The sequence below is a fragment of the Sciurus carolinensis genome, chromosome 5, assembly GCF_902686445.1.
Source record: "Sciurus carolinensis chromosome 5, mSciCar1.2, whole genome shotgun sequence".
Lineage (NCBI taxonomy): Eukaryota > Metazoa > Chordata > Mammalia > Rodentia > Sciuridae > Sciurus > Sciurus carolinensis.
This window is the reverse complement of record NC_062217.1, coordinates 124,401,677-124,416,012: the sequence shown is the minus strand read 5'-3', so window position 1 is coordinate 124,416,012 and position 14,336 is coordinate 124,401,677. Positions and strand designations below refer to the sequence as shown.

Here is a 14,336-nt window from a genome sequence, read left to right as displayed (position 1 = left end):
TTAAATTTGTTTTTGTAGTTGTAGATGGACAGCGTGCCTTTATTTGTTTATTTTTATGAGGTGCCGAGGATCGAACCCAGGGCCTCACACGTGCTAGCCAAGCGCTCTGCCACTGAGCTACAGCCCCAGTTCGTGCCATCTTAATGTGATCACTTTAATTTTTTATTGTGAAATCATTTGTTTTAGTAGGAACTGAAACTAATTCCTTGCCCGGAAGGTTTAATTCCACAGACAGTGAAGAAAAAGACAAGGCAGGCAGAGAGGGATGTGAACCTGTGTAATTATGTTTGTAGCAAACATTTCATTATGACAGGCTGCAAAAGGCAAGCTGGTTGCTGTGTATGTACACCTGGCTTGGTCTTGTGGGACATCTCTGAGCATTCAGGTTGTATAGACTCTCTGTGCTTCTGAATAGTCTTTTCTCCTCTCTCTCCCAGGGTCAGAATTCATCATATGGGGTGTTCATTTCACTCATACTTCCAAGTTGCATCATCTGGCCCTCTGGCAGCTGCTTGGGAAGTCATATGCCATGCCCTGAGGTGTAGGATTTCATCCAATCCAGAAGTGGTAGGAAGAGCCAGGAATTCAGATTATGTGGCTGGTTGACCTCCCTGCACAGAGTTGGCCAATGGGGGAGGACCTGGCTCTCTTTGGTAAAGAATTAAATAGTTCCTAGGTTGTGGGACTCCGTGGACCCACGTGATGGCAGTGTTTTGAAAGAAACTTTTTGGGTTTCTCTATTAACAGGTAGCTACTGTCCCCAGCAGCTTTCTAGAGGCCAGTACAGAAAAGATTCACCTGCATGGGTCTCTTTGAGGAGGTCTCAACGTCAGGGATCAGATTGTAGGCACAGCTTCAACGGTAACAACCGCAATGGAAAAGTTTAGGAGTTACAGGTCCTCAAGCTAGGCAAGGTGACCGGAGAGGGGTGGATGGAAGTCCTCCATCCCAGGTGTCATGTAGCAATAGCAGGCATGTGCATGCAGAAAAAAGCTTTCCCTGTTTAAGGGATGTCATGTGGGTGGGGTGTCTTAATTCTAAGGAGTTAGTTCTTATTTTTGAGGCAAAGAAAGTTAAGTGGTTTGGTATGAGGTTGGTGTTAAAGCAGGCTCTGCAGAGGGACTTCTTATCTATTTTGGTCAGCCTTGGCCTCGCCTAGGCAGCAGTCAACTGTTGTTTCACCATTGCTCCCAAGACAGGTGGTCAATTTTAGTAGCAGGACTGAATGGATCCCACATAAAGAACAGGTGGTATGGTGCCTGGTGCAGACCATGCAACTTGGGGACCAGGAGACTATGACTTGGCAGAACCTGGCGTGCATTTCTTAAGTATGATACGTCAATGTCAATTCTTATACTATTATTTCTATATAAATACTGTTCTCTGCTGAGCTATTTCTAGCTGTCCAGTCTAGAGACCAGTACAGAAAAGATTCACCTGCATGGGTCTCTTTGAGGAGGTCTCAATGTCAGGGATCAGATTGTAGGCACAGCTTCAATGGTATTGTTCTTTTGGTTTTGTTCTTTTATAGCTTCATTTTCCCAAGAACTAATAATCACCTAATTGATTCATTAGGTTAGTCTTTTGTGTTCCTTTTTGCCTCTTTTTGTTTTTTTCCCAAATGCTCAAAAATGATTGTTAAATATCTGTTAGTATTTTCCATATGTTCAAATGCATGAGTCCATTTTTTCCCCTAGAGATATTTCTTCCTCCCAAAGCCTTCTATTTTTCCTTCTTCTTTTTGGTATCAAGGATTGAACACAGGGGTGCTTAACCACCGAGCCACATCCTACATTCCTAACCCTTTTTATTTTCCATTTGGAGATGGGGTCTGCTAAGGTGATTAGGGCCTTGCTAAATTGTTGAGGCTGGCTTTGAACTTGTGATCCTCCTACCTCAGCCTCGTAAGCTGCTGAGATTACAGTTGTGCACCACCACACTAGGCTTCTTTCTTGCTTTCTTGGCCTGATGGACAGCTCTTCACCTGGGACATTCCTTCACTATGATTCTGAAATTCTCTTTTCACCTCAAGATACATTATTTCTTGGATTCTTCAGTTTCCTCCCTCATATTTTGCTCCTCCATTTTGGTGGGGCACCTCCTCCATCAACTTCCTAAGAATCTATGTGTGGTAAATCTACTGAGGTCACTCATGCATAAAAATATCTTTATTCTATTATATCCTTTAATAAATAATATACATGTTCGCATGTGTCACCTAGGAATAAGAGTATATTTCTACATTATGAGAGCATTTTTTTAATACATAAACATAAATGAATACAAAAGCAATATTGACAAAAATGGTGATTTTTGAATTCACATGGAGTATTTGAGGATGTTTTACTGTTCTTTCAATCTTAATGTGCTTAAAAACTTACATAATAAAAAATATGAAAAACATTGTCAGAAATAATTTCAGAATTTGAGGAAATTCTTGATTGCCTTCTATTAAAGCAGTCTCATTTATGAGTAGCTCAGTGCCATTCTGATTTCCAGTGCTTTATAACTGACCTGAAATTTTAATATCAGATGTTGTTCTCTTAATCCGAAATTTCAATGGGAGAAGTCTAGCTGTTCTCCTTTTCATTTGTTGATGTGAACACTGGGTAGGTTCTGTCTGTCTGGAGATCCATGCCCTTTTAGGCCTGGAACAATTTCTGGTCGTTTCTTTGGTTACTTCCTCACTGGTGTTCTCGTAGTGCTTTCTTTTTTCTTTGTTTTTAATATATATATATTTTTTGGTTGTAGACAGACATAATATCTGTATTTAATTTATTTATTTTCATGTGGTGCTGAGGGTCAAACCCAGTGCCTCACGTGTGCCGGGCAACAGTCCCAGCCCTTCCTTGTGCTTTCTTTTTGTAAACTATTAATCAAATATTGACTTTGTGAATTCATTTCACAATTTTTTCTCTCAATTTTCTCCTTTTGTTGTATTATATTGCTGTAATTTCTCAACTTTGAGTCCTTGTTATTGAAGTTTTTGTTTTGATTTTTCCTTTAAAAAATAGTACTCAGAGCTTTTTTATTGTTGTGCTAGGAATGAGACCCTGGGCCTCATGCATGCTAAGCACACACTCGACTGCTTACCTCCTCAGCCCCAAGATTTCTTTTTTTGTTGTTTGGTTTTTCCTTTTTAAAATACAGTTGTATTGTTATTTCTTGTATTTAGTGTCTTTTTTCTTTTCTTCAAGGATTCTGAGTACACTATGGGTGTGTGGGGGGGACGGTTCTTCTCTTGCCTTCACTTCCCTGAGTTCTTTTTTTCAAATCTTTCATATATTTTTATTTTATAGGTCTTCTCAGTTACCAAGAATAGTATTTTAAAATTTCTTACTCTGATTGAGAATGCGTCTATTTATTCTTGTAGTTCCGCCAAATTTTTGTTTTACGTATATCGGGAGTCAGTTATTTGATGCACAGACATTAAGAAGTTTTGTCCTCCTGTTAATCAAGCCGTCTTTCATTGAATGGTCACTCTATATACCTAGTGATGGTTTGCACTTTCACTCTGTGATATGATTACACTACTTATATTTGTTGTTAGTATTTGTATGATATATCTTTTCCATCTTTTTGTTTTCAAGCTTTCTTGTGATTGTGTTTTAGATATCTCTTAGAAATACCATATTGCTTGGGTTTTGCTTTCGTTTATCCAACCATATTTATTTTTCTAATTGGAGTATTACATTGTTGATATCCTGGTGTTCAGGAACAGTGTTACTGTATGCTTCGTATTTAGCATGGTATATGCGAGCGTAAGCATGAGAGCGTGTGTATTCCTTTTTCTCTCTTGTCTTGCCTTCTTTGAGATTGATTGAAATTTTGTTATTCCATTTTCTCCTTCTATTAGATTATAAATTATTCTTATATAATTTATTTTTTTGCAGTGCTAGAGATTAAATCCAGGGCCTTGTACATACTAAGCAAGTGCTCTGCCATTGAGCTGTATCTCCTGCTATATTTTATATATTTTAATGCTTTCTGTCTTTTAATCCCACAAGATGCTGTGACTATTATCACTATTACTGTTTTAAACTATTAATATTCTTTAGGTGGCTTCATATATTCACCATTGTAATTTTTTTTTTTCATTTCTTCTGCATCTCCAATTTCTCACCCTGGATTGCTTTGCCTGTGACACACACTTTAATATTTCATTTTGTTTAGTCATGATCTTTCTGGTTTTAGTCTAAGAATGTCTTTCTTTTCATTTTTGAAGGACATTTTTGTTTCATATAGATTGTAATTGCTAGTTATTATCTTTCAGCACTTTAAAAGATGATTTTAGGAAAGAAAGAAAGAGGGGAGATCCAAGATGGTAGACTAGAGGGAGGCTGCATTCCTTGTCGCTCTGTAACTCTGGTTTCAAGCAGAGGATATCTGTTTCTTGGTGAGGCAGTTTTTGCTGCTTATATAACCCCTGCTGTTTACCCCATTTGTCTGCTGTGATCACCTGCAGTCTGCCAGCATATCGACGCATTTTTTGAGTGCAGATTGCTCACTGTCAGGCGCCTATCATGCACCATTTGCCTGCCTCTCGCCTGTCCATCGCCTGCCTTACACCTATCATCACCTAATGCGCACAAGGTTCACCTCCCGATTGTCCAACAACAGTCAGAAAACTGATTGCCGACCTCCAGCAGAGCGCCAGCTGCCTGATGTTGCCTGGAATTTCACTGTTACAGTACCTGTAGTTTTGATTACACGTGGCTGCCGCCATTTTGAGACAACAGCCAGGCCCCATAGGACCCCTGGCCGGACTGACTGAGCCACGTCTCCAGGATCCCTTAGCCCGACTGATCACTCCCTGCCTCTGGGGCCCTCACATTGACTGACTGCTCCCTGCCGCCAGGACCCCCCAGACCAAGTGACTGTGCCCTATCACCGGGACCCCAGACCGACTGATTGCAACCGGCCTCCAGGATCCCGAAACCACACCAAACACACCGACCTCCAGGATCCCTGCCTGACCAACCGCACTCCGCCTCCAGGACCTCCAGCTGACCACATCCACACCCTGAGCTGCAGCTCCCCATTTGCCGAAACATTTGGAAGCCAGAGAGGCCATCTTGGATAATCCTGGAAGCCGTAGCTCCGATCTTTAGGTGGGGCAAAACCCATCCTGAGGCACCTGCTGGAGACTTGAAGCTCATTGTCAGGTACTTCTCATGCATCAGGCTACTGAAGACTGGGAGGTTTGAATACTATATGACTGCTATACTGTAGATTTTATTTTTTCTCCTTATTGAAAAAATTTAAGTTTTTATTTCTTTACTTTTCTTGTTCTCTTTTCCTTTTGTTTACCTATTCCCTCAGAGTCTCTTTCTCCCTTTTTTGCATGCTAACACCCAATTTCTTTTGATTACACTCTCACCCTTTCTATTATCTAGAACTTCTGTATATTCTTTTCTTATCCTATTGACAGCTATATCCTACATCCCTCTGCATCCTCTTTGTCCTCCATTAGAAACTGCAGACCTTATTGCAAATCTGTTTGTTATACTGAAGATAATATTTGAACTCATTCTGTTTATTATGACAATTTTGTTATTGTCCTCATAGGGGCTATTTGGTCTAGGATTGCATAGTGTCTGAATTGGGCACTGCTAATATTGATCTCCCCTTAAAGAAAAGGTTTTGGAAACCTATAGGGCCACTATAAGCCTGTGGGGGAATCTGCAATACCCCAGATCTGCACTGATAGAGGGGAAGATACATGAACAACATGAAAAAAAAACAAGGGAAGAAAATGATCCAAACAAATCTAGATTCTATATTAATAGAATCCAATGACAGTATGGTAGAAGAAATGTCAGAAAAGGACTTCAGATTATACATGATTAAGATGATTCGCGAAGCAAAGGATGAGATAAGAGAGCAAATGCAGGCAATGAATGATCATACCAATAAGTAGTTGAAAGAGCACTGCAGGAAGCAAAAGATTATTTCAATAAAGAGGTAGAGATTCTCAAAAAAAACCAAACGGAAATCCTTGAAATGAGGGAAACAATAAACCAAATAAAAAACTCAATGGAAAGCATCACCAAAAGACTAGACCACTTGGAAGACAGAACCTCAGATAATGAAGACAAAATATTTAATCTTGAAAAAAAAGTTGCCCAAACAGAGAAGATGGTAAGAAATCATGAACAGAATCTCCAAGAACTATGGGACATCATGGAAAGATCAAATTTAAGAATTATTGGGATTGAGGAAGGCACAGAGATACAAACCAAAGGAATGAAAACCTATTCAATGAAATAATATCAGAAAATTTCCCAAACCTGAAAAATGAAATGGAAAATCAAATACAAGAGGCTTACAGTCACCAAATGTACAAAATCACAACAGATCCACACCAAGGCACATTATAATGAAAATGCCTAACATTCAAAATAAAGATAGGATTTTGAAGGCCGTGAAAGAAAAGCATCAGATTACATATAGGGGGAAACCAATACAGATAGCAGCTGACTTCTCAAACCAGACTCTAAAAGCCAGAAGGGCCTGGAACAACATATTTCAAGCTCTGAAAGAACATGATTGCCAACCAAGAATCCTATACCCAGCAAAACTAACCTTCAGATTTCAAGATGAAATAAAATCCTTCCATGATAAACAAAAGTTAAAAGAATTTACAAATAGAAAGCCTACACTACAGAATGTTCTCAACAAAATATTCCATCAGGAGGAAATGAAAAACGGCAATGTAGGTCAGCAAAGGGAGGAACTACCTTAGAGAAAAACCACTCAAAGGAGAAACCAAGCCAAATTAAAAACCAAAAATAAGCCAAATGACTGGGAATACAAATCATATCTCAATAATAAACCTGAACATTAATGGCCTAAAATCATCAATCAAAAGACAAAGACTGGCATAATTGATTCAAAAGAAAGACCCAACAATATGCTGCCTGCAAGAGACTCATCTCATAGAAAAAGACATCCACAGTCTAAAGGTGAAAGAAAGGATGGGGAAAAACCTACCATGCACAAGGACTCAGTAAAAAAGCGGGGGTTTCCATCCAAAGTTAGTCAGAAGGGATAAAGAAGGACATTTCACACTGCTTAAGGGAACCATAAATCAGCAAGATATAATGATTGTAAATATTTATGCCCCAAACAATGGTGCATCCCTGTACATCAAACAAATCCTTCTCAATTTCAGGAATCACCATAGACCACAACACAATAATTCTGGGTGACTTTAATGCACCACTGTCACCACTAGATAGATCTTCCAAACAAAAACCAACCAAGGAAACCATAGAACTCAATAACACAATCAATAACCTAGACTTAATAGACATATATAGAATATTCCATCCATCAATGAGTGGATTCACTTTTTTCTCAGCAGCACATGGAACCTTCTCAAAAATAGACCATATGTTATGCCACAAAGCAGCCCTTAGGAAATGCAAAAAAATAGAGATACTGCCTTGTGTTCTATCAGATCATAATGGACTGAGAGTAGAAATCAATGACAAAATAAAAAACAAAAATTTCTCCAACACCTGGAGACTAAATAATATGCTATTGAATGAAATATGGATAACAGAAAACATCAGGGAGGAGATAAAAAAATTCTTAGATGTCAATGAGAACAATGATACAACATATCGAAATCTCTGGGACGCTATGAAAGCGGTACTAAGAGGAAAATTCATTGCATGGAGTGCATTCCAGTAAAGAATAAAAAGTCAACAACTAAATGACCTAACATTACAGCTCAAAGCTCTAGAAAAAGAAGAACAGGATAACAGCAAAAGTAGTAGAAGACAGGAAATAATTAAAATCAGAGCTGAAATCAATGAAATTGAAACAAAAGAAACAATTCAAAAAATTGACAAAACAAAAAGTTCGTTCTTCGAGAAAGTAAACAAAATAGACAAACCCTTAGCCACACTAACAAAGAGAAGGAGAGAGAAAACTCAAATTACTAAAATTTGTGATGAAAAAGGAAATATCACGACAGACATCACTGAGATACATAACATAATGAGAAGCTACTTTGAAAATCTGTATTCCAACAAAATAGAAACTACCGAAGATATTGACAAATTTCTAGAGACATGCTCCTCCCAAACTGAACCAGGAGGACATATACAATTTAAACAGATCAATATCAAGTAATGAAATAGAAGAAGCCATTAAAAACCTAACATCCAAGAAAAGCCCAGGACTAGACGGCTTCTCAGTCAAGTTCTACAAGACCTTCAAAGAAGAACTCATTCCAATACTTCTCAAAGTATTCCAGGAAATAGAAAAGGAGGGTACCCTACCAAACTCATTCTATGAAGCTAATATCACCTCCTACCCAAACCAGGCAAAGGAAAGAAAATTTTAGACCAATATCCTTAATGAATATAGATGCAAAGATCCCTAACAAAATATTGGCAAACCGTATCTAAAACATATTAAGAAAATTGTGCACCACGATCAAGTGGGGTTCATCCCTGGAATGCAAGGATGGTTTAACATCTGTAAATCAATAAACATAATCCATCATGTCAATAGACTTAAGGATAAGAATCATATGGTTATTTCAATTGACACGGAAAAAGGGTTCGACAAAATACAACACCCTTTCATGCTCAAAATACTAGAAAAAATAGGGATAGTGGGAACATACCTGAACATTGTAAAGGCTATTTATGCTAAGCCCATGGCCAACATCATTCTTAATAGAGAAAAACTGAAAACATTCCCTTTAAAACTGGGAAGAAGACAGGGATGTCCTCTTTCATCCCTTCTATTCAACATTGTCCTTGAAACTCTAGCCAGAGCAATTAGGCAGACCAAAGAAATTAAAGGGATACAAATAGGAAAAGAGAAAGTTAAGCTGTCACTGTTTGCTGATGACATGATTCTATATTTAGAGGATGCAAAAACAACCTCCAGAAAACTTCTAGACCTCATCTATGAATTCAACAAAATAGCAGGCTATAAAATCAACATGCATAAATCTAAAGCATTTTTATGCACAAGCGATGAAACATCTGAAAGTGAAATGAGGAAAACAACTCCATTTGCAATAACCTCAAAAAAAATAAAATACTTGGGAATCAGTCTAACCAAAGAGGTAAAAGATCTCTACAATGAAAACTACAAAACATTGAAGAAAGAAATTGAGGAAGACCTTAGAAGATGTAAAAATCTCCCATGTTCTTGGATTGGCAGAATTAATATTGTCAAAATGGCCATACTACCAAAAGTGCTATACAGATTCAATACAATTCCACTTAAAATCCCAATGACATACCTTACAGAAATAGAGTAAGTAATCGTAAAATTCATCTGGAATAAGAAGGAACCCAGAATAGCCAAAGCAATCCTTAGCAGGAAGAATGAAACAGAGGGTATCACAATACCAGAACTTCAACTATACTACAAAGCAGTAGTAACAAAAACGGCATGGTATTGGCACCAAAATAGACAGGTAGATCAATGGTACAGAATAGAGGACATGGACACAAACCCAAATAAATACAATTTTCTAATACTAGAGAAAGGTGCCAAAAATATGCAATGGAGAAAAGACAGCCTGTTGTTCAACAAATGGTGCTGGGAAAACTGAAATCCATATGCAACAGAATGAAACTAAACCCCTATCTCTCACCCTCCACAAAAATCAACTCACAATGGATCAAGGACCTTGAAATCAGACCAGAGACCTTGCATCTTTTTTATTTTTATTTTTATTTTGCTGATGATTTAATAGTGGAGGATAATATGGGAGAGAAGCTCCAATTGAGTGGGTTGTCATGCCCTACAGCTACCTGGGTTTTGGAGGCATCGTGGGTTGCTTGGAACATTGCAAGATCACGGTTTGTATTTGAGGTAGCTAATCAACACAGGGGGAATATCCAGCTGGTCGAAGGCTTGTAGCTGGCCGGCCTGGTGCAGGACTCTGCGGGTAACTAAACGGGCCTGAGATAGGAGTGACCGTGGAATGGCTATAGCAAGAAGAAACAGGTCATGAGGAGAAAGTCTCAATGTAATTCTGGGCAAGCTATATCCTCCTTTCCCTGTCTGTCACAGCCTTAACATCTTCTCCTTCTAAGAAATGTCCCCTTCCCCACTCCCAAGGCATGGTATCATGGGAATGCACTGAGGTAGAGAGCCTGCTCAAGGTCAGAAAAAAGTCATTGCAGAGACATGACCAGAAATTGAACATGTGGTCCCTCCATTCCATCTTAGTAACTCTTTCTTAAATAACATTGAATCAGTAACTTCTTCTCCACTAAGGACCCAGGAGAAGGAGAAAATTGGAGTTTTCTTCAACTCATCCTCGAGGACTGGTTTGAAGAGTGATTTGGGACCCTGGGACCTACAAGCTAGGAGGCCTATGGGGCTGGTCTGCTCACTCACCTCGGGCCTGCATCAGCAATGCAACACCTTTATCCGCTTGAGAGGTCAGGCCCAGAGGGATAGATGGAAGGTAGATGTTAGCACCAAAGTCAATTAACAGCTGAATATACTCTGGATCACAATTATGGTAAAGGCAGGTGTCAATAAGGGTGCGGGGCTCTGGAACACGAGCCAGTAGGTCCTGGTCAGTGCAGTTGTAATCAGGATCTGCTCCATGGAGCAAAAGCAGACGGAAACAGTCCAGGTGCCCATAGACTGCGGCCAAATAGAGAGGGCCAGAACATGAAGCTATATTTGATGCCCACACTGGTAGTTTTGCCTTGACATTGGGCTCTGCGCCATGGCTTAGGAGCTCCTGCAGGATGTCAACAGCACCATCACGGGCAGCTGTGAGCACAGGAGAACAGTTGTTGTAGATGCTACCTCCAGGACATGCACCAGCTTCTAAAAGCACACGCACACAGTCCAGATGGCCATGACTGACGGCGGTGAATAGTGGTGTCTGTGCCTTGACATCTAAGCTGTCAACATCAGCACCATGTGCCAGGAGGACCTGCAAACAGCTCAAGTGTCCACGGGAAGCAGCCAAGCGCAGTGGTGTCCCATGAACACCCCAGCCACTCCTGCTGTTGATGAAACGTTTGTAACACTCCTGGCGTAGAAGCTGATCCAAGGTATAGGAGTCATTGTCATATACTGCTTGATGGAGAGCCTGCTTTTCCCCTGTGTCTGTGTCCTCCTCCTCTCTTTCGGGCTGCAGGAGGGAGAAGATCTTAGTGACGTCCATGAGGTTCATCTTGACTGATTTTAACAGGACTACTTTCATTACAAGGAGGAAGATATGCCAGGTAGGACTTTCACCTGAGGCCACGCTGATCTGGGTCGCTTCTTCTGGACTTCTTTAGTGCTTCTGGGCCCTGGTGGACCCTGAATGGGGAGCCCCTACTGCCCCAGGCTACAGCAGGAGGGGCCCTCTGCCTCCACTGTTAGCAACCCAGCAGAAAAGCTCGTAGTTGGTTCCAAGTCTGACTTGGTCCAGTGGGCTAATTTTAGGCTATCCTCCACCCCCGCTCCGGAAGCCGTGTTATCTTACCAGTGCCTTTCTGGGAGCTATCCCAGCTAGAGGAGGTGGCTAGCCGTAGGGAGGTCCTGGAAGAACTAACTAACAGGTGCTTGGGGAGGTTAGGGCTTCTGTTTGGAGCACGTCCTCATATACCCTGCTCCACCACTAAAATGCACACAGAGGTGAGGTCTATGAACTATGGAAGTTCCCACCTCTTTGCCGAAAGGCCTGAGAAGGCTCAGCTTCACCTAGCACACTGTCATCTGCGCTGGAGCTTCTTTAATTTCTACAAATTTAATCTCTCTGCATTTCCTTTCCCCCTTCTTTAGGACCTAGTAACATGGTACCCTTCATTCTTCCCCAATTCCCGAGAGTGAGATAGGGAGAAGGACGTAAAAGCTTCCTCCGACCTTGCATCTTATAGAAGAAAAAGTAGGTTCAAATCTTCACCTTGTTGGCTTAGGACCAGACTTCCTCAACAGGACTCCCATAGCACAAGAAATAAAAGCAAGAATCAACAACTGGGATAGATTCAAACTAAAAAGCTTTCTCTCAGCAAAGGAAACTATCAGCAATGCGAAGAGAGAGCCTACAGAGTGGGAGAATATCTTTGCCACTCATACTTCAGATAGAGCACTAATTTCCAGAATATATAAAGAACTCAAAAAACTCTACACGAAGGATACAAATAACCCAATCAACAAATGGGCTAAGGATATGAACAGGTACTTCACAGAAGAAGATCTACAAGCAATCAACAAACATATGAAAAAGTGTTCACCATCTTTAGTAATAAGAGAAATGCAAATCAAAACTACACTAAGATTCCATCTCACCCCAATTAGAATGGTGATTATCAAGAATACAAGCAACAATAGGTGTTGGAGAGGATGTGGGGAAAAAGGTACACTCGTACATTGCTGGTGGGGCTGCAAATTAGTGCAGCCACTCTGGAAAGCAGTATGGAGATTCCTTAAAAAACTTGGAATGGACCCACCATTTGACCCAGCTATCCCACTCCTCGGCCTATACCCAAAGGACTTAAAATCAGCATACTACAGAGATACAGCCAGATCAATGTTCATAGCTGCTCAATTCACAGTAGCCAGACTGTGGAAGCAACCTAGATGTCCTTCAATTGATGAATGGATAAAGAAACTGTGATATGTATATACAATGGAATATTACTCAGCTATAAAGAATAATAAAATTATGGCATTTGCAGGCAAATGGATGAAATTGGAGAATATCATGCTAAGTGAGATAAGCCAATCTCAAAAATCCAAAAGACTAATGATCTCACTGATAAGCGGATGATGACACATAATGGGGGGTGGGAGGGGGGCAAGACTGGAGGAAGGAGGGACTGTATAGAGGGGAAAAGAGGGGTGGGAGGGGTGGGGGGAGGAAAAAATAACAATGAATCAAACATCATTACTCTATGTAAATATATAATTACACAAATGGTATGCTGTTACTCCATGCACAAACAGAAACAACATGTATCCCATTTGTTTACAATAAAAATAAATTAAAAAAATGTCTTTTAATCTGGAAAATATTCTTGAAGTTTTTAAAATATATTTTGACTGAAACATGACATAAAATTGTACATGTTAATGGGGTATCATGATACTTTGATACAAGCATACATTATGTAATGTTTAAATCAGAGTAAACATATCTTCAAACAAACAAAAAGTAAAAATATAAGAATACACAACAAAACTGTCATATTCAGACATCCCATTTCTCAATAAATTGATGCGTGAAAAATATTTGGATTCAAAGATGGTAGAGGTGTGAGACAGGGCAAAAAAAAAATTTAAAAAAGGAGTAAAGTCTCAATGGAAAATTAATTGGTTGTTTCCATTGGGTTTCAAAAATTTTCTCATTTTCCCTTCTCTGCAGATAGATGGGTTGTCTGAAGTTTGATGTTAGCTCCAGTCCAGTGGGTGCTGGACCAGTAGGGTGGGTGAGCTGACAACAAGATGCCTACACACCCTCTTACAGTCTTCCCACCATCATAGCTGGCCCCTTCTGTCCCTGTGCACTTCAAGAGTCACTGAGCTGGAGAGAGCCCAGTTTTCTCCAGTTTCTTCAACCTGTGCTCCCCCCAGGGAACAGCCCCTAGTCTCTGACATTTCATAGGTTTGCCAGACCCAGACTGCTCATGCAAACCCAGTTGCAAACTGATGGACCTGGACTTCAGCTTCTCCAGGCCCTGTCTTGCTACAGTTCCAAGATATTAATGCCCTTTCAACTTGCAGAGTGACCACCAGGGATGTTCTCACACAGAGGAGCAACCCTGCAAAGAGGCAGACAGATACCACACTGAGTAGAAAGACCTCAGGTGCAACCAGACCTGTAGTTACCCCAGTGTATCTCCAGACTCTGATCTGAGTCCCCAGACTGAAGTAGCCATGCCCGGAGATGATGGTGGCCTTGGTGGGAAACCTACAGACCCTGGCTGTGGTCCCAAGATGGCGGCAGCCACGTGTTACCAAACCTGTGGGTACTGTGACAATGGACTTCCAGGCAACAGTGGGTAGCACTGTTTTTTTGTTTTGTTTTTTTTTTTAAATGGTCCAACTAAGTTGCTCAGGACCTTGCTAGTTGCTGAGGATGGCCTCAAACTTGCAATCCTTCCTGCCTATCTCCCAAGTGGCTGGGATTATTGGTATGCACTACCATGCCCAGCATGATTAAATTCTTAACTTGATTTTTATCTTATCGAACATGGTGACTATAGTTAAGTTCATGTCCTGAGCTCCACCGAGATTATTTGTATTTTTGGTTGTTTTTGTTCATATTTTCATTTGTTCATACATATTTCATATTGTATGTCTTGTTTTTTTTTTTTTTTTTCCTTCAGTCATACCATTGGCAAATT

General features: G+C 40.3%; 2 protein-coding genes across 2 annotated transcripts in view; one reads left to right on the top strand and one right to left on the bottom strand.

Moving 5' to 3' along the window:
* Cfap70 (cilia and flagella associated protein 70) overlaps window positions 1-14,336 on the top strand; it is a 100,760-nt gene that overhangs the window by 74,380 nt on the left and 12,044 nt on the right. The window lies entirely within an intron of this gene.
* LOC124984643 (ankyrin repeat and SOCS box protein 12-like) lies at window positions 9,697-11,390 on the bottom strand. Its single transcript, XM_047552517.1, has 2 exons — window positions 10,381-11,390; window positions 9,697-9,965 (listed from the first exon to the last, which is right to left on the bottom strand). The coding sequence occupies exons 1-2, from the start codon at window positions 11,204-11,206 to the stop codon at window positions 9,832-9,834; spliced, it is 960 nt and encodes a 319-aa protein (XP_047408473.1). The 5' UTR covers window positions 11,207-11,390; the 3' UTR covers window positions 9,697-9,831.

Excerpts from the sequence above, each read along its gene's own strand:
- LOC124984643 (XM_047552517.1), bottom strand. The coding sequence starts at position 11,206 with ATGAAAGTAGTCCTGTTAAAATCAGTCAAGATGAACCTCATGGACGTC. Across the intron at positions 9,966-10,380 it reads ATTGCTGATGCAGGCCCGAG|CCATTCCACGGTCACTCCTA; the intron begins GTGAGTGAGCAG and ends TTCTTGCTATAG.